The sequence below is a fragment of the Chiloscyllium punctatum genome, chromosome 10 (genome assembly GCF_047496795.1).
Source record: "Chiloscyllium punctatum isolate Juve2018m chromosome 10, sChiPun1.3, whole genome shotgun sequence".
NCBI lineage: Eukaryota > Metazoa > Chordata > Chondrichthyes > Orectolobiformes > Hemiscylliidae > Chiloscyllium > Chiloscyllium punctatum.
In genome coordinates, this window is record NC_092748.1 from 102,979,947 (window position 1) to 103,002,672 (window position 22,726).

At 40.0% G+C, this 22,726-nt stretch overlaps 1 protein-coding gene across 2 annotated transcripts in view; it reads left to right on the top strand.

The window, feature by feature from the left end:
* Positions 1-22,726, top strand: part of LOC140482415 (contactin-associated protein-like 5) — an 878,213-nt gene that overhangs the window by 97,587 nt on the left and 757,900 nt on the right. For both annotated transcript variants that reach the window (XM_072579896.1, XM_072579897.1), the window contains exon 2: positions 12,769-12,879. In XM_072579896.1, coding sequence (XP_072435997.1) covers positions 12,769-12,879 — 111 coding nt within the window. The remainder of the gene's footprint in view (positions 1-12,768; positions 12,880-22,726) is intronic.

The window sequence follows — 22,726 nt, forward strand, 5'->3', positions numbered from 1 at the left end:
GTGTTCCCTGGTTCTAGTCTCTCCACAGTTGTTGTTTGTATGATTCTGCTACATCAAAATTAGCAACTGTGTTTCTCCAATTACAATGATAACCTCATTAAAAAACACTTAACTGGTTGCAAAGTGCTCTGGGACACTGAGGTTTTGAAAGGCATTAAATATATGCAAAATCTTGCCATTTCTCTGTATGAGTTAAATTTTACAAGTTATGTGGCTTCTTTGGCTGTGCTATTTGAATGGATTCAACATCTTAGGAACCATTATCTACCACAGGGCCTGCAATTAATAAAAAGACTAAATAGATTGGTGAAGTCTGGAATTCATATTTCCTACTATAAGCAGTAACACCCACGACACCGTGAGCAGAAAATCCTTGAATCTTTCAACTTGATAATCTTATGCTTGACTTATTGTTTTGTGTTCACGGCTTAAGCAACGCATTTGTACAATGCAGCGGTAAAGTATCCATAAGACTGTATGAAATAGGCTGTTCTGCCCCTCAAACCTGAGCCATCATTTAGTCAGTTTATGAAATAGACAAAGTCTTTTCTGTGGAGGAGTCTAGACTAGAGGGCATGTGTTTAAAATCAGAGGGGAAAGATTTCAAAGGGACCTAAGGGACAACGTTTTCATACTGAGATTGGTGTGTGAATGGAATGAGCTGCCAGAAGAGGAGGTGAGGGCTGGTACAATTTCAACATTTAAAAGGCATCTAAATGGGTATGAATAGGAAGGATTTAGACAGATATGGGCTGAGTGCTGTGAAATGGGACTAGATCAATTTTGGATATTTGATTTGCATAGACAAGTTGGACCGAAGGGTCTGTTTCCATGCTATACATCTCTATGACTCTATGATTGATCTGACATTCCCCACTTTCACTTTCCTGCCTTTTCCCTGTGATGCTTGATTTCCCTACTGAGCAAGAATTTATTTATCTCAGCCTTATATATTCACCAGTTCTCTGCCTCCACAGCTGTCTGAGGCAGAGGAGGTTCAAAGACTCACAACGCACTGAGGAAGGAATTCCTCCTCATCTCATCATCTCAGTCTTAAATTGGTTCCCCTTTATTCTGAGGCTAAGCTATTTGTTCCTAGACTGTCCCATGACCAGACATGAACAGGATGCAACAGCAGGGTGCAGGGACAACACCTTCAACATTGGAATTCTGTCAGAGCATAGAAGGAACTGGGTAGGGTGGCAGGTACTTACTTGGAGAAAAAAAAAGCCGTCAATGTAATAGCCGTCATGGAGCAGTGAGGTGAGGTACTGATAAACCTGTTTGGAAAGACATGAATTTGTGAAAATTGAGAAAGAACTGGTATAGTTGAGGGATTTGAGAAGAGTAAAGATGAACTGGCTTGGCCACCGATGGTGAAAGCATGGTGTGGGAGAAGGGGGATCAAAATAGTTAACTGTTCAGGCATGAATTCGACACAAGATTCTTTACTTGACATTTTTATTAGCAGGAATACAGGCAGGTGAACACTCTTAAATGAGGGGATATTGGAATTAGCACAATGCCCACCGCAGGACCACCCATTCAGACTACAGTCAGGTCAGCCATCCACCCATGGTTCAATTGAAGCTCACAAATCAGCAATGCCCACACAAGTGTACCTCCCTGCCACTGCTCTGATATCATGGGCGGAAGGACAGTCCTGGAACTAACACAGGCCTGATCGACTGAACCCTACAGCTGCTAGGCAGTAGTGTGAGTTTTTCCATCTTCCGAGTTTCTTTTGTAAGTTAGAGGCACCAAGCTCCCCAAACCACTTTCCCCCACTCACTGCACAATAGTTTCACCTTCCCACAGCCATCTTCCCTGTCTGCTCTGTCCAACATATGATCTTGGACTCATCTAAATTTCCAGGTCTGTCATTTCCTTGGCCTAAGCAAGGGAGCTAGCTATAGCCCTGACACCACTCCTGCTTGACACTGCCTGTGTGCAGAGCGGTGAGGTGACCTCCAGTTGTCCTCAAGGCAATAGATGCAGACAGAGTCTCATGCTAATTTAGCAAATTGAGCAAGCAGTGTGGGGTGAGCTGGCTGAATGCAGGAGGACATGGCCATGAATTTTATACTGAGGAGCAGGGAGCTATCCTCAGTGTGAAACCTAGTCCCACATCTATAGGGATTTCAATATTGAACAAGAATAAATATGAATTCAAGGCAGAAGTTGAGAGAAGTTGAGAAATTGCAATGAAACAAGAAGGGGAGAGAAAGGCAGCTATTTGGAGTTTTAAAATGCATAGACTATTGATGCAGGATGGATATTTTTAGAACTGAGGCATTAATGATCGAGGAAATTGAACATATGTTACTACTTTCAATATGCTACATAAATGCATGTTGTTATTGTTGTTAAAGCCGAGTGCTGATGGGGGGTGTTAGCCAAACTTGTCAACTAGTCATTTACAGCATTGTGTGAATTTACTTTCACTCGGCTGCTTTACCTGATGCAGCAATGCTTATATTATTTCCCCTCACATAAGAAACTATGTATGGATAATATTGTATTGAAGAATCTAACAGATGTTTATTACAAATAACTATTATGTACAAACATTACATTCCTCAGGCACATAAGTGTTTGGACTAGTATTAAGCGACTAGTTTGCAACAGAGGAGCATGCTTCCAGTAGAGTGTCATGATTCACATGTTCTGAGGTAAGATGGAGCATGAGACCATTCTACACTCAGGTCACATGGTATAAGAAAGTGTTGATAGCATGAGCATGTCTCCTAAAAGTATACTGACATACTGATTGTGAGATATAACACCGCACATTGAATTAACATTTTCATTGGGAAGCTAATGAGACATGTCAGTCATAATTGTAAGGTAAAAACAATGACTGCAGATGCTGGAAACCAGATTCTGGATTAGTGGTGCTGGAAGAGCACAGCAGTTCGGGCAGCATCCAAGGAACAGAAAAATCGACGTTTCGGGCAAAAGCCCTTCATCAGGACTTTTTGGGCTTTTGCCCGAAACGTCGATTTCGCTGTTCCTTGGATGCTGCCCGAACTGCTGTGCTCTTCCAGCACCACTAATCCAGTAATAATTGTAAACCTAGTTCTTTGTTTAATAATATGGAATAATTTTTTTTCCTTGTCAACATTTTTCTTTCATTATTGTGTGCACTGAAAGAAGCCTGAGGGATAAATTATACAACCCTTTTGGAAGCGTTAAACATGAAAATCAATTTGGTAAAGGGACATAATAATCAAACTATTGATTTTCAGGGATGATCCCAAAATATCTCTAACTTATTCAGAATCATAGAATATTACAGGACAAAAGGAGGTCATTTGACCTATCATGTTGATACTAGCTCTTGAAAGAGATACCCAGCTAGTCCCATCCTCCAGCCTGATCTCCATACCCCTCTAAATTCATTGCTTTCAAATATATATCCAGCTCACTTTTGAAACCTCCTATAGAATTCGCTTCCACCACTCTCCCAGGCAGCATTATTCCAAATCCTAACAAATTTTTGAGTTAAGAAATTTCTCCTCATCTCACTTCTAGCTTTCTTGCTGATAATCTTAAAATTGTCCCCTAGTTACTGGCATACCACTTAGTGGAAATAGAATATTCTTCTTTACTCTGTCAAAATTGTTCATACTTTAGAACACCCTAACAAGGCTACCTCTTAATCATCTTTGTTACAAGGAGAATAAGCCAAATATCTTAATCTTTCCTTTTATCTCAGATTCCTCATTCCTGGTACCTTTCTAGCAAATCTATTTTGCATTCTCTCTATTTCTTTAATATCCTTCTTTAAATAAGGTGCCCAGAACTGAATGCAATACTCCAAACGTGATCTGATTTGTAGAGGTGAAGTGTCACTTCCCTGTTTTGTACTTTATGCTTCTATGTATAAAAGTAATGATCCTATAAGCACTTTTAACAACTGTTTCAACTTGCCTGGCCACTTTCAGAGAATTAAGTGCTTCAACTCCAAGGTCTGTCTGCTCTTGACCCCCCCCCCCCACTCCGCCACTTCAAAGTTATACCATTGAGCCTATATTATCTCTCAACATTTCTTCAACCAAAATACATTACCCCACATTTCTCTACATTGAAATTCATCTGCTAAATGTCTGGCCATTTGGCCAACTTGTCAATGACGTTCTGATGCTTGCTCAGCATCATCCTCACAATTCACTATTCTCTTTAACTTTACATCATCTGCAAATTTAGAGATTTTTCATTGAACACCTATCTCCAAATTGTTTGTAGAAATTAGAAAAAGCAAGGCTCCCAACCTGGATCCCAGGGGAACACTGCTTTCAACTCTTCTCCAATCTGAGAAATACCCATCTATTCCTAAGCTCTGTTTTCTGTTAGCAAATTTCTAATCCATGTTGTCAAGGACCCATTAATCCCAAGCTTTTCCAACTGCTAACCAACCTGCAATCTGGTACCATATCTAATACTTTCTGAAAGTCCAAATATAGAACATTCACAATACTACCCTCATTCATTGCCTATCATCTTGTCAATTAAATTTGTCAGATGTGACTCTTTCTTAACAAAGCCATGTTGTCTGTCCAGCATTAACTTATTTTTCTCTCAGTGTTTATTTATTTTATCTCAATTATGTTTGCATCAGTTTTCTCACGATTGGTGTCAAGCTGACATGTCTGTTTCCTGGGTTCTCCTTTGCCCCTTTCTTAAACAATAGTATTACATTTTGACCTTAAGGAGGTTTATAAAATCATGAAGGGCATGAATTGGGTAAATAGACAAGGTCTTTTCCCTGGGGTGGCGGAGTCTGGAACTGGAGGATGTAGGTTTACGGTGAGAGGGGAAAGATTTAAAGGGGATCCAACGGGCAACTTTTTCATGCAGAGGGTGGTGCATGTATGGAATGAGCTGCCAGAGGATGTGGTGGAGGCTGGTACAATTACAGCATTTAAACATCTGGATGCATATATGAATAGGAGAGGTTTTTAAGCGATATGGGCCCAAGTGCTGGCAAATGGGACTAGATTAATTTAGGATAGCTGGTCGGCATGGATAAGTTGGGTCTGTTTCCTTGCTGTGCATCTTTATTGCTCTATGGCTCTATGTGCAATTCTACAGTGCCCTGAGATGAGTCGTGTGTTCAGAGAGGCCTAGAAAATTTCTGTCAACGGCTCTGCAATTATCTCGATTACCTCTGTCACTAATCTAGGATGCATTTGGGTCTGGCAATGTCTGGAGTGTTTTTTTCATTAATTCATAAATAGATAGCATCTCTGGTTAGGCCAGCATGAATTGAAATCACTAACTATCACAACCCTACTATAGGTTTCCATAAACTGCCAAAAATGCTTTCTTCTGCTTCCTTCCCAGTATTTGGAAGTCTATAATAAAATCATGATGTGTGATAGCTACTGATTAAGGTAATGCTAGAGCTTCCAAATAAACCTGTTGGACTATAACCTGGTGTTGTGTGATTTTTAACTTTATAGTAAAACTCAACAAGGTCACTGGTCCCTTCTGGTTTCTAATCTCCAACAATAAGAACATAAAAAATAGGAGCAGGAGAAGACCACCTGGCCCATCCAGTCTGTTCAGCCATAGAGTCATAGAGTCATAGAGATGTTCAGCATGGAACCAGACCCTTTGGTCCAACCCGTCCATGCCGACCAGACATCCCAGTCCAATCTAGTCCCACCTTCCAGCACCTGGCCCATATCCCTCCACCAAACGTGATCTGATTTGTAGAGGTGAATTGTCACTTCCCTGTTTTGTACTTTATGCTTCTATGTATAAAAGTAATGATCCTATAAGCACTTTTAACAACTGTTTCAACTTGCCCGGCCTCCACCACTTCCTCTGGCAGCTGATACTATAAGATCATGGCGGATGTTTTTGTGGACTCAGTTCCACTTACCCGCATGCTTACAATAACCCTTAATTTCTTTACTTTTCAAAAATCGATTTATCTTTGCCTTAAAAACATTCAACAAGGTAGCCTCAACTGCTTCCCTAGGCAGTGAATCTCACAGATTCACCCTTTGAGCCGATGAAGTTCCTCCTCAACTCAGTCATAAATCTGCTTCCCCTTATTTTGAGGCTATACCCCCTCATTCTAGTTTCACCTGCCAGTGGAAACAACCTCCCTGCTTATACCTTATCTATTCCCTCAATAACCTCACATGTTTCTATCAGATGCCCTACTCATTATTCTAAATTTGAATAATTATCATCCCAAAAGACTCAATCTGTCCTCCTAAGCCAACCCTCTCAACTCCAGAATCAACCTAGTAAACCTCCTCTGTACCCCTTCCAGAACCAATACATCCTTTCTCAATTATGGAGACCATATAGATTCTAATTCAGGAACAACATCTTGTTCAAGGATAATGATACTATCTCTGACCTAGACTGTTATACCTGCTCTCTTTTTATCCATCTTACAAGCCAAAATATTAAGTGTCCAACCATGTTCTGAATTGAGGGGGAAAAGTGAAGCCAGATTCAAAAGGTTTAGGAACTTAAGATAATTGGGCCAGTCGATGGTTGTGAAATTATCTGCTTGTTAGTAAGAAATCAAAAGATGATTGTTGATAAACCTATTTAAGTCTGTTAATCACCAGTTGCATTTATTTGTGTTTTGATAATGAAACATTCCAAGCTTTGTCTTCGTTCGTGTGGTTTGGGTGTAGCTAGCTGATGAAGCATTTTTTTCCCATCCCTAGTTGCCCTTTTGAAGGTGGTGGTCACCTGCCATTTTGAATTGTTGCAGTCCATGTGCTGTAGGTAGATCCATGATGCCATAAGGTAGGAAATTTCAGGATTTTGTCCAAATGACATTGAAGGAACAGCAATATATATTTCCAACATTTTACTGATGTATAAAAGGGTGGAGATTTAACATTCAGCAAGGAGGTATTAGGTCAGATGGCTAATAGCTTGACTGTGGAGATAGGAGTGAAGGACTACCTTAAAACATGAGAACATAAGAATTAGACCTCTCTACCCTGATCTGCCAAATTGATAACATCATAACTGATCTTTGTGTGGCCTCAACTCCACTTTCCTGTCCTGTAGAATCAGCAGCTCCCTTGTCAATGAAATATCTTATGCATGCATTCAATGATTCATCCTCGACTGTTCTCTGAGTGGACAATTCCACTGACTAACAACACTCCTAAGAAAAAAAAGAAATCTTCTCACCTCCTTCTTAAATGGGAGCCATCTAAATGTTTAACCCTCATTGCTCTGGTTCTGAGCTCCCATACAAAAGTAGGAATTCAACAGGGGAGAGGTGTAGGAGATGAATTCCAGAGCTTGAGGCCAAGGCTGCTCCTGGTACAGCAAAATGATGAACTTTTAAAATCAGATATGTTCAACAAGTCACAATTTGATGAATGCCAATGTCATATGGACTGTGGAATTGAAGGAAATATCATAGAGAGGGAGGGCAGTTATCATGGAATAATTTGAAAGTGAGGATGAGGGTTGAATTACTGAGGTGCTGATTTAACCAAGGTAAAGCCTGAGGAGGACTTGCTTTTTTGCTGAATTTTGGATGCTCTCATGGTTACATTAAAAATAAACAAGCTGTTGCATTGCATTAACATTGGAACAAATTATTTATCAAAATATATTTTATTGCTGGAAAAGATCCTAAGCTGGAGCATGTATTCACTTCAAACAATTTATAACAAAGAGTCAGACTTTGGAATTGATGAATATCTAAGAAAATTTTATACATCAAGACCTATGCTGGAAAGAAAGACAAAGGAAATTAGACTTCATTTTTGAGAAGAGGAGAATTAAAGTTGACATAAATAAAATTTAAGATTATGATAATTTGGGAAGACCACAAGAAGCTGATCTCAGCTCCTCCATTTAAGGATGGTTTACCATTTACTCTCACCTTTATTTGTTGCAAATGACAGCTTCTTCCAATGTGTTTCTGATAAACAATTCAAATATTGTAAAGAGGATGGAGTGTAGGGAGGAGGCAAGTTAAAAAAATGGAAGTTAGATTTAACAATGGCGATTGGATCTTCAAATTTAACAGAAAAAAGCTGCAGAGTGTAAATTGGTTCAGCAGATTGAAAGAAGGGTTTACGAGATATGATGAGACAGTTAAGTATATGGCACTGAGATTAATCAAAAAGATAAGACTTGGAGCATGATCATGTTTATTCAAAAAAAATCACACAGTCATCTGTGATTTAGCTCTCATCAATACATTCACTCAGTTCCTTATATGATGGAATAGAGTAGATATAGTTCTGTTGATATTAATTAATATTTTTCAAAGAAATAATAATGCTGTGATAAATAAGTGGCAGCACTCAAACACTAAGAGTAATTATTGTTTATCATACTTCCCTAGGTAGTTTCACACTAATTAATAGTGTTCTGCGATTCAGTGCCATTTTAATTGGAAAATTAAAACTAGAAGATTAAAGCAGCTCATTGGGTTGTTCCTCCTGTAATGTTTTTGTGATTGTACGTTGGTAAAACCTTTGGGGAAGAGTCTATTCACTTAAAAATACGGGATTTACTACAGTAACAGATGATCCTATAAAATGAAATTCCCATTGACTAAATCAAGGAATGCACTCAATCATTCTAAAAAGTACATCTTGAGTTTGTAGAACTGAGCATTCAATATATAATCCACAAAAAATCCATAATCAATATATTTCAAAACTATAGGGAGGTTCCACTTGTATGATGACCTGTACTTGATCATTTCATGACCATCTTATGAGATCTCAGAAAACAACTCAAATTGTTGGAAAAAGGCAGCAGGTCTGGCATCTGTGGAAAGAAAGCAGAATTAATGTTTCCGGTCTAGTGACCTTTCTTCAGAATTGCTTCAGATTTCAATTCCTGATTTTCTTGTTTTAATTTAAGTTCAAATTTAAAAAAAAAAAAATTGAAAGTTCATTTCAGTCATGGTGACCGTGAAGCTATTGCTGATTTGTCATAAAGCCCCATCCAAGGAAGGAACTGCACCACCCTTACCTGGGATGACCTATAGGTGACTCCAGACTCATAGCAATATACTTGACTCTTAACTGCCCTGGGAAAAGGCCCAGAAAACCATTCAGTTTAAGGTAAGCAGCAAATGCCTATATCCAAAGAAACAATAAAAACAAATGTGCTTGGTCCTGATTAAATTGACCCATTTATGTTCAAATTTAGTAAAATAGAGTTTGGGACTCTTTCAATGTGAAAGCTCTCCGTGAAATTGGCTGTTTTTTTTATGACACTGACTACAATTTGGGATACTTTTGAGCAAAGTTTTGGGGTTTGGAGCAAGAGTCCATTGTCAGAATCGATCATCATCAATTGACCCACATAGGTGCTGACCCCATGTTGTATCGAGTCCAGTTAGTGGTCTTCCCTGAATTGCAATCTCTCCATCGATTTAAGGAGAGCATGACAAGTTCTCAAAGCTAAAGAGCCAACAGCAGGTCCTCCAGCACAGGCAAAGATGTTACAGGCTGCTAATGCAGTGGGGAGGGAGGATGCCTCCACATTGTAGTGCACTGCCAGCAACCTTAAAAGTGGAGGGAAAATGCAGTTGTGGCCAGTTGGGTGGGCAATGTCTCTTAAGGCCAGGCCTGGAATGCTGGCTGCAGCCACATACTCCATTTTGCCACCAGGAAACCACTGGCAGGTTCATGACATGTTCTCAATGGTACAGGAGGAATGTAGACCACTGGCAACTTCTACTCAGATAGTTGACATTATTTGGTTACACAGCACTAATCATAATAGGAGTAGGAATAGGCCATCCAGCCCAGCGAGCTTGTACTGCTATTCAGTAGCAACATAGATTGTGGTCTCGACTCTGTTTTTCTACTTGTCCTCCAGAACTGTTCACTCCATTGTCAATCAAAAATCTAATTCAGCTTTGAATGTATTCATTGACCAGTGTCCATTGCACTTTCTGGGGTAGATTTTTCCAATAGTTAGCTACACTCAGAGAAGGAATGCCTTTTCAGCTCCATCTTAAAAGAAGGAACCCCTGAAGTGTACATCTTAGTTGTGGATTTTTTCACTAAAGGAAACATCATTCTAATCATCTACTATGTCAGGCTTTTCAGACTGTTCTGTGTTTTGAATGTGATTGAGTAAAATCTGGCAATATCATGGTCAGTTTGTTGGATGCAGGGTTTAGGTTTGGGCATTCATCCTGGTCAGGACCCTGCACCTCTACCTCCCTTCCTGGCATTTCCAGTCAATACTACCTTGTCAATCCAAGCTGCAACAGCATACCCAACTTTTCCTGGGCCTGCCAACCTACCATTGGTGAGACCTTATGCTTATCTCTCAGGTGGAGCTCCTGGTTTCTCAGTGTTGGGAACTGGCTTCTGGAATAAGAGAATGCTGGTGTTTAGGTGTTTAGGGTGTTCCTCTTCACTGGGTCGAAGGCCAACCTGAAATTAATGAAAGACTTGAAAGCCATGAAATGGTTATGGGGCAAGGTGGCTCCATGCAGCAAGGCTCACCCAGACTTATGCGCCCTCCAACATGCTATTAAATGCCATGCTATTAAAAAGTCTAGCCAGTGACATCCCTGAACGACTCTAAAAAAAGCAAATGAATTTAATGATTAAAATAGTCCATGTACATAGTTAGAAGAAAAGTTCTATTTCTCTGCGGTGGAATTTGCTAAGATCACCATTCATGAGGTAATGGTTTATACTCAAACTGGTGAATCTTAGAAATCTTCAAAATCAGAGTTAACATTTCAGGTCAGGTGACCTTTCCTCAGATTGGGGCCCAGTTTTGAGGAAGGGTCATTTGACCCGAAACATTAACACTGCTCTCCATAGATGCTGCCAGACCTACTAAGCTTTTCCAGCAATTTCTGTTGTTGTTTCTCATTTAGAAATCCCTGCAGTTGTTTCAGATTTTATTCAGCAATTGTCAAATACAGGCAAACGTAAGCAATAAGCTAAAATGAATGGGGAAGGGTACTTGGCACAGCAAAAAGGATAAAGGCCATTGTCTTTTACAGTTCTTGGAGTCTTTGAGTTGTGAAGATAATTGGAGTCACAACTCTTTAGCTGTTGTTTCTTCAGCATTGTCAATGCTTGCAGATAACCTTCAGTACTTGGTGAATTGCTGTTTTTCCAAGTTTCTTTCTCCTTGCCAGTAACTGCAAGGTTTAGACAGACCGTGCGATTGAGCTTTGAGCTTCTCGTTGCTTTCAATTCATTTTTTCATTTTCTTTAGTATTTGCTACTCAAATACTGTTGCCTGAACCTAGGTTCTTCTATGGATTCCAGTGATTTGCATCATTGTTTTGCTTCAAACTTGATGGCCTAGAGGTTACTTTCATCCCAACGTGTAAGTTCAAGAAAGATATGAATGAACCAGAAGAAATGGATCTGAGTTTCAATTCCTTTTAAAATGATGTTAATTTGAACTCAGACTGATCCTTGTTTCTTGATGGTTTCAGAGAATCATAAAGTCATAGAGATGTACAGCACGGAAACAGACCATTTGGTCCAACTCTTCCATGCCGACCAGTTGTCCTAGTTTAGTCCCATTTGCCAGGATTTGGCCCATATCCGTCTAAACACTTCCTATTCACATACCCATCCAGATGCCTTTTAAATGCAGTAATTGTACCAGCCTCCACTAAGTTGGCTCAATCTAGTCATGCAACCGCAGTAACAATTTTCGTTCAGTGTTTGTTCTTTTTAGCAGTTACTTTAGTCCATGAAAGTTTTAGGTTTTAAATCAGATGATGGAAGTTGAATATTGATAGTCCATGCTTGCTAAGATAGCAACATTTACGCTTTCCTTCATGTTTTTTTACTTCATTGATGCACAATTTAGAATAATTTTACAGATGAAATAAATCAGGATAATTTGTTTATAAACTGTTACTCATTGAATGAATGTGTACACTAGAAACCATCTGTCATGACAGAAGCTGAGAGTGTAGTGAATATTTATGATCAGATGAACATTAGTACTTCCAAACGTTGTTATTAATGGACTCCCTGAGTGTATATTAGGCTAATGAGCGTTTGCAATTTTCCCAGTGCAAACTTTTCTATGTTATGGGAACTACCTGGATAATAGTTTGAGACACCTGTCAATGGGTGCATTTTCTTGCAGTGTTTCTCTAATCAACAGTTGGATAGGCAATCATTTTTTTATTTCTTCATTCCTGCTATTGCTGTTTACTTTATTCATTTAAACTAAGAAACGCTTTAGGCTTGTTCTGTTAGTTTAGCATCTTATTCAATTACTATGTTAAGCTATAGTGTAGTAATGACAAAGCTCCCAATTTCGTGTAGTGCATTCTCTATTTCAGTGGGGCTGCTTAAAGGGAGGCATTAGTTTGAGACATGGACACTTCAGTGAGGGAACTAAGGAGAAGATGAATTGAATCTCATCAGTTCTTGTTTACCTTATATTGACAAGTTGCAGGATTTATTTGGTAATGAACTGCTAACCGGCCACAGACGGATCCTTCATTTGGGTGGATACAGTGGCAGTGGTGGGTACTTAAGAAGGAGTTGAAAAAAATTTTTAAAAATGATAAAAATGTGCAAACAGACAGATGTATAAATTGTTTTGGAATGTGCGAGAGCTATTTATGTGCTCATAATGTAATAGACTGAACAGATTTTTGATTTGCAATATGTCAGCGATTTTAGCTTAACAGCCATCTAGGGCTCTAAAGGCTTTGTTAAGATTCTCTGTTGTACTTGCAAATGGCAGAAACATATTGCACAGCTAATTGATTTAAATTTAATGCTTTTCTTTGTCTGGCAGATGACTGCGATGATCACTTAGTGTCTGATTTGCCTCAGTTGGTGTTCGATTCTTCCTCAGAGTTGTCTAGCAGTCACAGCCCTGGCTTTGCAAAGCTCAACAGACGCGATGGTAAGATGCAGGCTATTCATGTTTATGCTGCTGGTCTTGAATAACAATGAAAAGACATATTCATTTTCATCAGTTTGATGAGTGTGAAAGGTCAGATACTATAACTTGCACTTCAAGCTATTCATTGTACAAATTCAGGCAGTGGATGATTCTCTCCACAGTCCTTTCTCAAAATTAAAAAAAAACCTTTGGCAAACACAATAATGATGGTGGCATTCTTATCTTTCTGTCTTTGCTTTCACATATTATTTTAACTTTTGCTGAAAAAAGGCACATTGTTCACAATTGTACAAAACCCAACCTGAGATACCTTAATCATAATATCTGGCTGCATTTTAAATTGAGCTTCTACTAATCCATTCAGTCATTATCACTGAGAAAAGACCATTTTCATACTTGAAGAGTACGATTTTAACCTTGATCCCATCTTCCTATTCCTCTAGCTCATATGAAAATTAAAAATGCACATGATATAACTTGAAGAGCAGGGAGGTGATGGCATAGTGGCATAATCACTGGACTGTTAATCCAGAGACCCAGGTGATGTCTTGGGTACCCAGGTTCAAATCCTGCCACAGCAGATGATGGAATGTAAATTCAATGAAAATCTCTAATAATGGCAATTGTTGTTTGTTGGGAAAAAAAAATCTGGTTCACTCATTCCCTTTCAGGAAGAAAACTGCCTTCTTTGCCTAGTCTGAACGACATGTGACTCCAGACCCACAGCAATGCTGTTCATTCTTAACTGCCCTCTGGGCAATAAAGGATAGGTAATAAATACTGGCCCATCCAGTGACACCCTCATTCTGTGAATGAATTTAAAAATAAATGTAAGGATATTAAAAAAGGTAAAGAATCGTAACAGCAGTCGAACGACTGTCATGGCTGATAATCTGCTTCAACTTCACCTTCCTCTCCACTCTCCATACATCTCAATTGGCTGAAACATCTAAAATCTATCTACTCTGGTTGCACTGTAGTGAATCATGTAAATCATGACGGTGTAATGGATCGCGTGACTCTGACATCAGTAAGAGAAGGGAGACAATGTTCTCGAGGGATTGTCACTGGATTAGTAATCCAAACACCCCAATAATGTTCCTGACAACCAGGTTCAAATCCCACCACAGCAGTCTTTAACCACTACGATTCACTCCACAAGAAAACATCAGAGGCACTGGATACTGCAATCCAGAAAACATTCTGATAACATGCCATCAATAGTCCTGAAGATTTGTGCTCCAGAACTTACCACATCCAAGGCAAGATGTTCTAGTACAGCTACAATATGAGCATCTGCTCAACAATATATAAATTTGCTAGGTATGTCTTGTTCATAAAAAGCAGGACCTCGATCATCAGTAAAATGATGGAAGGTGTCATCAATAGTGCTATCAAGCACAGTGCCATCAAGCACTTATCTAGCAGTAACCTACTCACTAAAGCTTAGGTTGGGTTTCACCAGGGCCATATAGCTCTTGACCTCATTACAGCTTTTGTTCAAACATGAACAAAAGAGATGAGGTGAGAGTTGCAGCCCTTAACATCAAGGCTGCATTCAACCAAATGTAGCATCAAGGAGCCCTTGAGTCAATGGGAATCAGGGGGGAGAACATTCTTCTGTGAGCAATCATACCTGACACATAGAAAGATGGTTGAGTTTGGTAAGGTCAGTCAGCTCAGCTCCAGGGCATCTCTGCAGGAGATCGTCAGGATAGTAACCTAGGTCCAACCATCTTCTACTCCTACATCAATGGCCAGAAGTAGGGCTGTTTGCTAATACTTGTACAATGTTTGGCACCATTTGTATTTCCTCAGATGCTGAATCTGTCCATGTCCATGTGCAGCAAGACCTGGACACTATCCACAGTTTGGGCCGACAAGTGACAGTTAAAATTGACACCACACAATGATTATCATTAACAATAGACAATCTGACCGTCACCCCTTGACATTCAATGGCATCACATTATCAACATTCTGGGGGGCAACAACTGACCAGAAACAGAACTATATTCACCATCTTAATACAATAGCTACAAGGGCAATTCAGAGTCAAGAAATCCTGCAGTGAGTAACTCACTTCCTGAATCACCAGAGCTTGTCTATCATCTAAAAGACATAGGTCAGGATTGTGATGGAATACTCCCAACTTCTCTGGGTGAGGCATCATAACCATCAAGAAGTTTGGTGCCACTCAGGGCAAAGCGGCCATCTTGCATCTAAAAACATTCACTCCCTCAACCACTGACCCTCAGTAATAGCAGTGTGTACCATCCACAAGTTGCTCTGCAGTAACTCACCAAGGCTCCTTAGACCATTTTTCCCAAAGACATGACCAGTACCAGCTCAAAGGACAGGGAAAACAGATAAGTGGGAGCACCAACATCTGCAATTTCCTGACCAAGCCAGTGTTATCCTAACTTTGGAAGATAAAGCTCTCCCTTCAGTGTCACTGGGTCAAAGTCCAGAAATGCCGTCCCGAAGTGAGTGTGTCTACGCCAAGTCAACAGCAGCATTTCAAAAAGGCAGCTCGTCTCCACTTTCTCAAATGGTGTCCAGGGGATGGGCAATAAATGCAAACCCTGCTAGCAACATTCACATCCCAGGAATTATTTTAAAATAGTGAAAACTGAACCTATAAAGAGAAAAGTTTTAGACATTACACTAGGGAGCTCAAGTTGACTATTTACTTTATAGAGATAAACATAATTGAGTTTCATTGTACATAAGGAATTGAAGAGCCGTAAGTAAAGATAAGGACCAAGCAGCCTCAGGGACAGTGTACATGTAGATGTTTATAACCCAGAGATACTCTAGGCAAGTAGCTCAATGTGGAGTATCAGTATTTGCTTAAAGCACAAGATAAAGCATGAGGCTTGAATATATCCGATGAAGAAGGATCCACTGTGCTCTGGTGTAGAGAATACCAAGGATTCATAACTCTCAAAGGAAAGAAATTTCTCCTCATTTCAGTCTTAACTGATTGTAATTTTATCACAAGTCTGTCACCATATGTTCCAGGTTTCCCAGCCAAGGGAGAGACCCTTTCACTTTTTACTCAGTTAATGCCCCCCAGGAGTTTGGATGTTCCACTGAGATCATTCCTCACCATTGTAAACTCAAAAAAGCACAAGCCCAATTAACTGAGGTTTTCTTAATAGGCCACCCTTCTGATTCCAATCCATGAAAATGTCACTGTTACACTAGCAGACTGATCATAACCTTCCCTAGATATGGAGCCCAAAACTACACATAATATTCCAGATGTGGTCTGAAAGGTTATTATGGATATGCAAGAATGTAGAATTGAGGTCAAAATCAGATTAGCCATGATCTTATTGAATACCTGAGCAAGCTCAAAGGACTGAGTGGCTTGCTGTTGTCATATGTTCATTTTATCAAGACTGGTGCTGGAAAAAGCACAGCTGGGCAAGCAGCATCTGAGGGGTAGGAGAGTCAATGTTTCAAGTGTTAGCTCTTCATATAGTCTCAACTTTCTGTAGAATTGGAGAAAGATTTCTTTATCCCTGTTTGACAATTTTCTTTGAATAGAAGTCAACAATGTGGCATGGTGACTCAGTGGTTAGCACTGCTGCCTCACAAACCCAGGGAACTGGTTTTGATCCTAGCCTCAGCAACTGTCTGTGTGGAGTTTGCATGTTCTCCCTATGTCTCCATGGGTTTACATTAGGTGTTTTAGTTTCCTCCCACAGTCCAAACATGTTCAGGTTATGTTGATTGGCCATACTAGACTGTCCAGGGATGTGCAGGTTAGGTGGATGCACCATGGTAGGTGCAGGATTATGGGGATTGGGTGGTATGTTCCTTAGAGGGTTGGTGTGCCTTGATGAGCCTGCGTCCACAAGGTAGGGATTCTAATCAAAAATGCAAATTGCTGTCAAGATTCATCGTGGTACCCATGTGCTAACTTTGTATTCTTGTATAAGCATGTCTGAACATCAAAATGTAACATTTCAAACTCGTTTAAAAAATATTCACTTTTCAATTTTGACTGGAAAGGCAAGGACTGATTAGGGATAGTCAACATAGCTTTGTGCATGGGAAATCATGTCTCACAAACTTGATTGAGTTTTTTTGAAGAAGTAACAAAGAGGATTGATGAGGATAGAGTGGTCTATATGGACTTCAGTAAGGTGTTCGACAAGGCTAGCAATGGGACACTGGTTAGTAAGGTTATATCTCACGGAATACAGAGGGAACTAGCCATTTAGATACAGAACTGACTCAAAGGTAGAAGACAGAGGGTGGTGATGGAAGGTTGTTATTCAGACTGGAGGCCTGTGACCAGAGGAGTGCCACAAGATCAGTGATGGGTCCACTACTTTTCGTCATTTATATCAATGATTTGGATGTGAGCATAATAGGTATAGCTAGTAAGTTTGCAGATGACACCAAAATTGAAGGTGTAGTGGACAGTGAAGAAAGTTACCTCAGATTACAATAGGATCTTGACCAGATGGGCCAATGGGCTGAGAAATGGCAGATGGAGTTTAATTCAGCTAAATGTGAGGTGCTGCATTTTGGGAAAGCAAATCTTAGCAGGATTTATACGCTTAATGGTCAGGTCCTGGGGAGTGTTGCTGAACAAAGAAACCTTGGAGTGCAGGTTCATAGCTACTTGAAAGTGGAGTCGAAGTTATATAGGATAATGGAGAAGGCATTTGGTATGCTTTCCTTTATTGGTCAGAATAATGAGTACAGGAGTTGGGAGGTCATGCTGTAGCTGTACAGGACATTAGTTAGGCCACTTTTGGAATATTGCGTGCAATTCTGGTCTCCTTCCTATTGGAAAGATGTTGTGAAACGTGAAAGGGTTCAGAAAAGATTTACAAGGATGTTGCCAGGGTTGGAAGATTTGAGCTCTAAGGAGAGGCTGGATAGGCTGGGGCTGTTTTCTCTGGTGCGTCAGAGGCTGAGGGGTGACCTGACAGAGGTTTACAAAATTATGAAGGGCATGGATAGGGTAAATAAACAAAGTTTTTTCCCTGGGGTGGGGGAGTACAGAACTAGAGGGCATAGGTTGAGGTGAGAGGGGAAAGATATAAAAGAGACCTAAGGGACAACTTTTTCATGCAGAGGGTAGTCCAGGTATGGAATGAGCTGCCAGAGGAAATGGTGGAGGCTAGTAAAATTGTAACATTTAAAATGCATTTGGCTGGGTATATGAATGGGAAGGGATTGGAGGGATATGGGCTGGGTGCTGGCAGGCGTGACTAAATTGGGTTGGGAAATCTGGTCAGCATGAATGAGTTGGACCGAAGGGTCTGTTTCCATGCTGTATGTCTCTATGATTTATGACTCTATGACTTAGTTAGAGACAAAAAAACCCTGCAGATTCTGGAATCCAAAGTAAACCCTGAAGAAGGGTTGTACCTAAAACGTTGACTCTCCACTTCCTGATGCTGCCTAGCTTGCTTTGTTCTTCCAGTATCCTGCTTGTCTACTGTCTATTCTGACTGCCATAGTGGATATCCTTACTTTTTTCCATATTATACTTTGTCACTACACTTCTTTAACCTGTCTATGTATCTCAGCAATTTATATTTCCGCCTCACTTTTGCGCTTTCTTGCAAAAATAGCAGGATCAATGTTCTTGCCTGAGGCAGCATTGTCTAAAAACAGCGTGACTATTAATGCAGAATTCCTGTAGCATTTGCTTATGTAACAGTGGGAGAACACCATGCGATGCAAGCAATGAAGGATAACTTTATACCCAAGCATCTGGAAAGAATCTTATCACCTCCATTGTAATTCTTTTTTTTTCACTAGTTTCTATGAGTGTGTCTTGACCCTATCAGTAATATCCCTGGACTGGTGATCCAGAACACAGACCAATGTTCCAAGATATAGACTAAAATCCTATATTTGCAGAAGGTGAAGTTCAAAAAGCAGTGAATAAAAATCAATAAAATCTAGCCCATGGCAACTACTATCATTTGTTGTAAAACCCAGTTAGTTTATGAATGTCCTTCAGGAAAGGAAATCTGCTGTTGTTGCCTGATCTGGTCTACATGTGACTCCAGCCCCACAACAAAGTTATGGATTTCTGACTGCTCGCTAGGCAATAAATGCTAATGTCACCCCACCCCCAGGAATGAATTCTTGAAAATTAATCCATTTGCCTCAACTATTTTGAATTGATACTTGCACCCCATTCATTTCCTTCCATTCCATTTGTCTCTTCCCAACCTTTCATATTTGTCAATTTGCCTTTCTCTTATGTAATTTCATGGTGTTCTTTTGAAAACATCTGAAATATTCACTCAAACAACATTATGTTGTGGTGAGTTTTGCTTTCTCACTACTCCAAGGGAATTTTCTTTACCTCCTTAATGGATTTATTGGTAACTGTAATATTTATCATCTGTCATTCTCCCGCAAGTGGAAATGTTCTCTCCATATCTATTTTGCTGATCCATTCAGAATTTTAATGATCACGATCTGGCCTTCCTTAGTTTGCTCCTTTTCTAATCCCTAATGAATTCAATCTTATCAGATGCCTATAATCTCTTAGATTTGGTGCCACCCTTGTAAAGTTTCTTTGCCCCATGTCTTTGAGGAGGCCAGGATTTTAAATGTGGCCTCCCTTGGATTCTGTATGAGTTTGACATAAGGAGAAAGTGAGGACTGTAGTTGCCGGAGATCAGAGTTGAAAGTGTGATGCTGGAAAGACACAGCAGGTCAGGCAGCATCCAAGGAGGAGGAGAATTGATGTTCCAGGCATGAAGGGCTTATCCCCAAAATGTCAATTCTCCTGCTCCTCGAATGCTGCCTGACCTGCTGTGTCTTTCCAGCACCACACTCTTGACTTTGAGTGTAACATAGCTTGAGAACCTCTGAAGTCTTTAGTTTCATAAATAAATTCCAATGCTTTCACAATACTTTTAATCACTTTGCTGATCTGCAACTCTGCTTCTTATAATTTGTTCATTTGCGCCCAGGATCTTTGACACCATTCAGTCCTCATTTAAAGGGAAGGCAATATTTCTATTTTTTGTTCTTTGAACTGATATTCGGAGTTTACCTGTTCTTAAAAATTATTTTAAAATAAATCCATGGGATCTTCAACAGTTATCTCGTTTCAAACCTGGAAAAATCTAACTTTTCTGTTGGGAAAAAAGACCCTGAGCTTCCAGTTGTCTGCAACTTCTACACACCATCTTGTTCCCTGTCCCACATCTCTGTCTCAACTGAAAGAACAACGATTGCTGTAAATCAGAAACAAAAACTGAAATCCCTGGAAAAAGCTCAGCAGGTCTGGTGGCATCTGTGAAATCAGAGTTAACATTCCGGATCCGGTGACCCTTCCTCAAAGCTGTTCTTGGACCTTCAGCTGCTCCACTCTGTTAATCCTTGGCTCGTGGTGATCGTACAATTTAAATGCAGAATCTGTAATGTCTCTCAACCCTTTCAATTTGATCCTCCATAGAGAACGTAAACTCTTCCAATATGCATGTATTTTTGCAACTTCTGTGATAAATTTCATTTGCAACTGTTCCAGCCGCTTGTAAATTTTATCGGCTGCAGGCTAGCTTTTCAAATTCAACCAGACACATTTCTGTTTCACCTTCAAGTTTGACCATTTTAAATTTCTGAATTTGTTAATGCAAATTAAGCACAGTGGTCCATTAAGATGAGTCACCGCACTTCGAAAATAATGATTTGAAAGGTTTTGAACTGAGAGAAAAACACTGATAGCATAATTTATATATATATATATATGTAACAGTCCAGTTTTCTCATTTACACCGATGAAGTAACGCAATCTGGAAACCTTGCCAATGTTTAGTCCTGCTTCTGTCTCAGAGATGTATTTTGCACACAAGTCAGTATTGCATTACTCCCTTGAATAATACATTGCAATAACTGAGAGGCAATGGCTTAGCAATATTATTTCCTGAGGTCCTGGGCTTGAATCCCATCACGGCAAATGGTGGAATTTGAATTTGGTAAGTCTAGAATTAAGAGACCAGCAATGACTATGCATCCATTGGGAATGGTCAGGAACAACCCATCTGGTTCACTAATGTCCTTTCAGGAAGGAAACTGCCATCCTTACCTGGTCTGGCCTACATGTGACTCCAAACTCACAGCAATGTGGTTGACTCTTAACTATCCTCTGGGCAATTAGAGGCAGGCAGTAAATGTTAGTCTCACCAGCGACTCCCTCATTCTGTGAATAATTTCTTAGAAAAATGAGTGAGGCATGTCAGCATTTTCACAAACGGTCGCAGGATAATCATCAATGTGAAAGCAACAAATTAAAATAAATGGAAGTCATTAAGACCTTTTCTGACTTTCCTTGCCCTATTGTCCAACCAATATCCTTAATTTGCCTCAGGCTTTCAGTCAATGTTCTTTTAACTTTGAATGCATACGCCACACCATCATTTGTTACACTTGTTGCCCTCTAACTACACCTCCCTTTTTATAGTCACTGGCGTTATTGATGGATGATCCTGAGATTTTGCATCATTTCAGAATTTCAATTTCTGCCCACAAGCATCTGTTGGGAGGCCAAAGCATTGGGAGTCATACATGTTACTACATTTTGCTCTGCATGAAAGAATGGATCCACTGGCAAAAATACATTTGATTGTTTGCTGATAAATGATGGTACCAATCCTGATAGTGTGCCTATCGTCTAAAGTTGCCGCAATTCAAAAAGGCAATTCATTACCACCTTCTCTGGGGCAATTAGGGATAAGCAATAAGTGCAAGCCTAGTCCATGATGTCCAAACGCCATGAACAAACAGAAACAAAAGCTTTCCTTGCAAGATTATTCTCTGCACCAAGATCCTTTGCTAGTGATTTAACTGCTCTAACACTGTATGCATCAGAGATCAGAACAAGAGGAAAGCATATGAAAATCTGTCTCTCAGTAATATCATGACTGATCTTCAACCCCAAATCCACTTTCCTTTTTTATTCCCATATTGTTGGATTCCTTTTAAGTTCAAAAATAGATGACTCTCAGAATACGCTCAATGGTATAACATCCACAGTATTCTTATCAGAAGTCACAAGAAACCAGGTTATATTTGAAATCACAAATTTTCAGAATGTTGCTTCTTCATCACTGAATTTGTCCATCTCAATTCAATCAGCACCTCCGCATCACAGTATTCTTGGGTAGACAATTTCAAAGACTCTGAACCCTCTGAGTGAAGAAATTTCTCCTCATTTCAGTCATAAATGATTGACTGCTTATCTGAGATATTTTGGTCTCTCCAGCCAGGGAAAATAAGCTATTATCTTGCCATTCTTCTAAATTGAAGGGTCCTTAGACCCATTTTGCTCCTCTCCCCTCATTGGACAACCCCCTCGTCCCATGATTATATCAGCAACGCCTTTTAAATCCATGACCTCTCCAAGTTAGAAAGACAAAGGTACCAGATAAATGGAACTATCACCACTTGCAAGTTCCCCTTCAAGCTGTATGTCATCCTGACTTGGAACTACCTCACAGTTCATTCACTGTCGCTGGGTCAATGTCTGGGAATTCCCTTTCTATTAACACTTGTGTGTATACTTAAAACACATGGACTAGAAGTGGTTCAAGAAGATTGTTCTTGGGCGGCATGGTGGCACAGTGGTTAGTACAGCTGCCTCACAGCACCAGGGACCTGGGTTCAATTCCTTTGGAGTTTGCACATTCTACCCATGCTTGTGCAGGTTTCCTTTGGGTGCTCTGGTTTCCTCCCACAGTCCAAAGATGTGCATATCAGGTGAACGGGCCATGCTAAATTGCCCGCAGTGTTAGGTGAAGGGGTAAATGTAGGGGAATAGGTGTGGGTGGGTTGCTCTTCGGAGGGTCGGTGT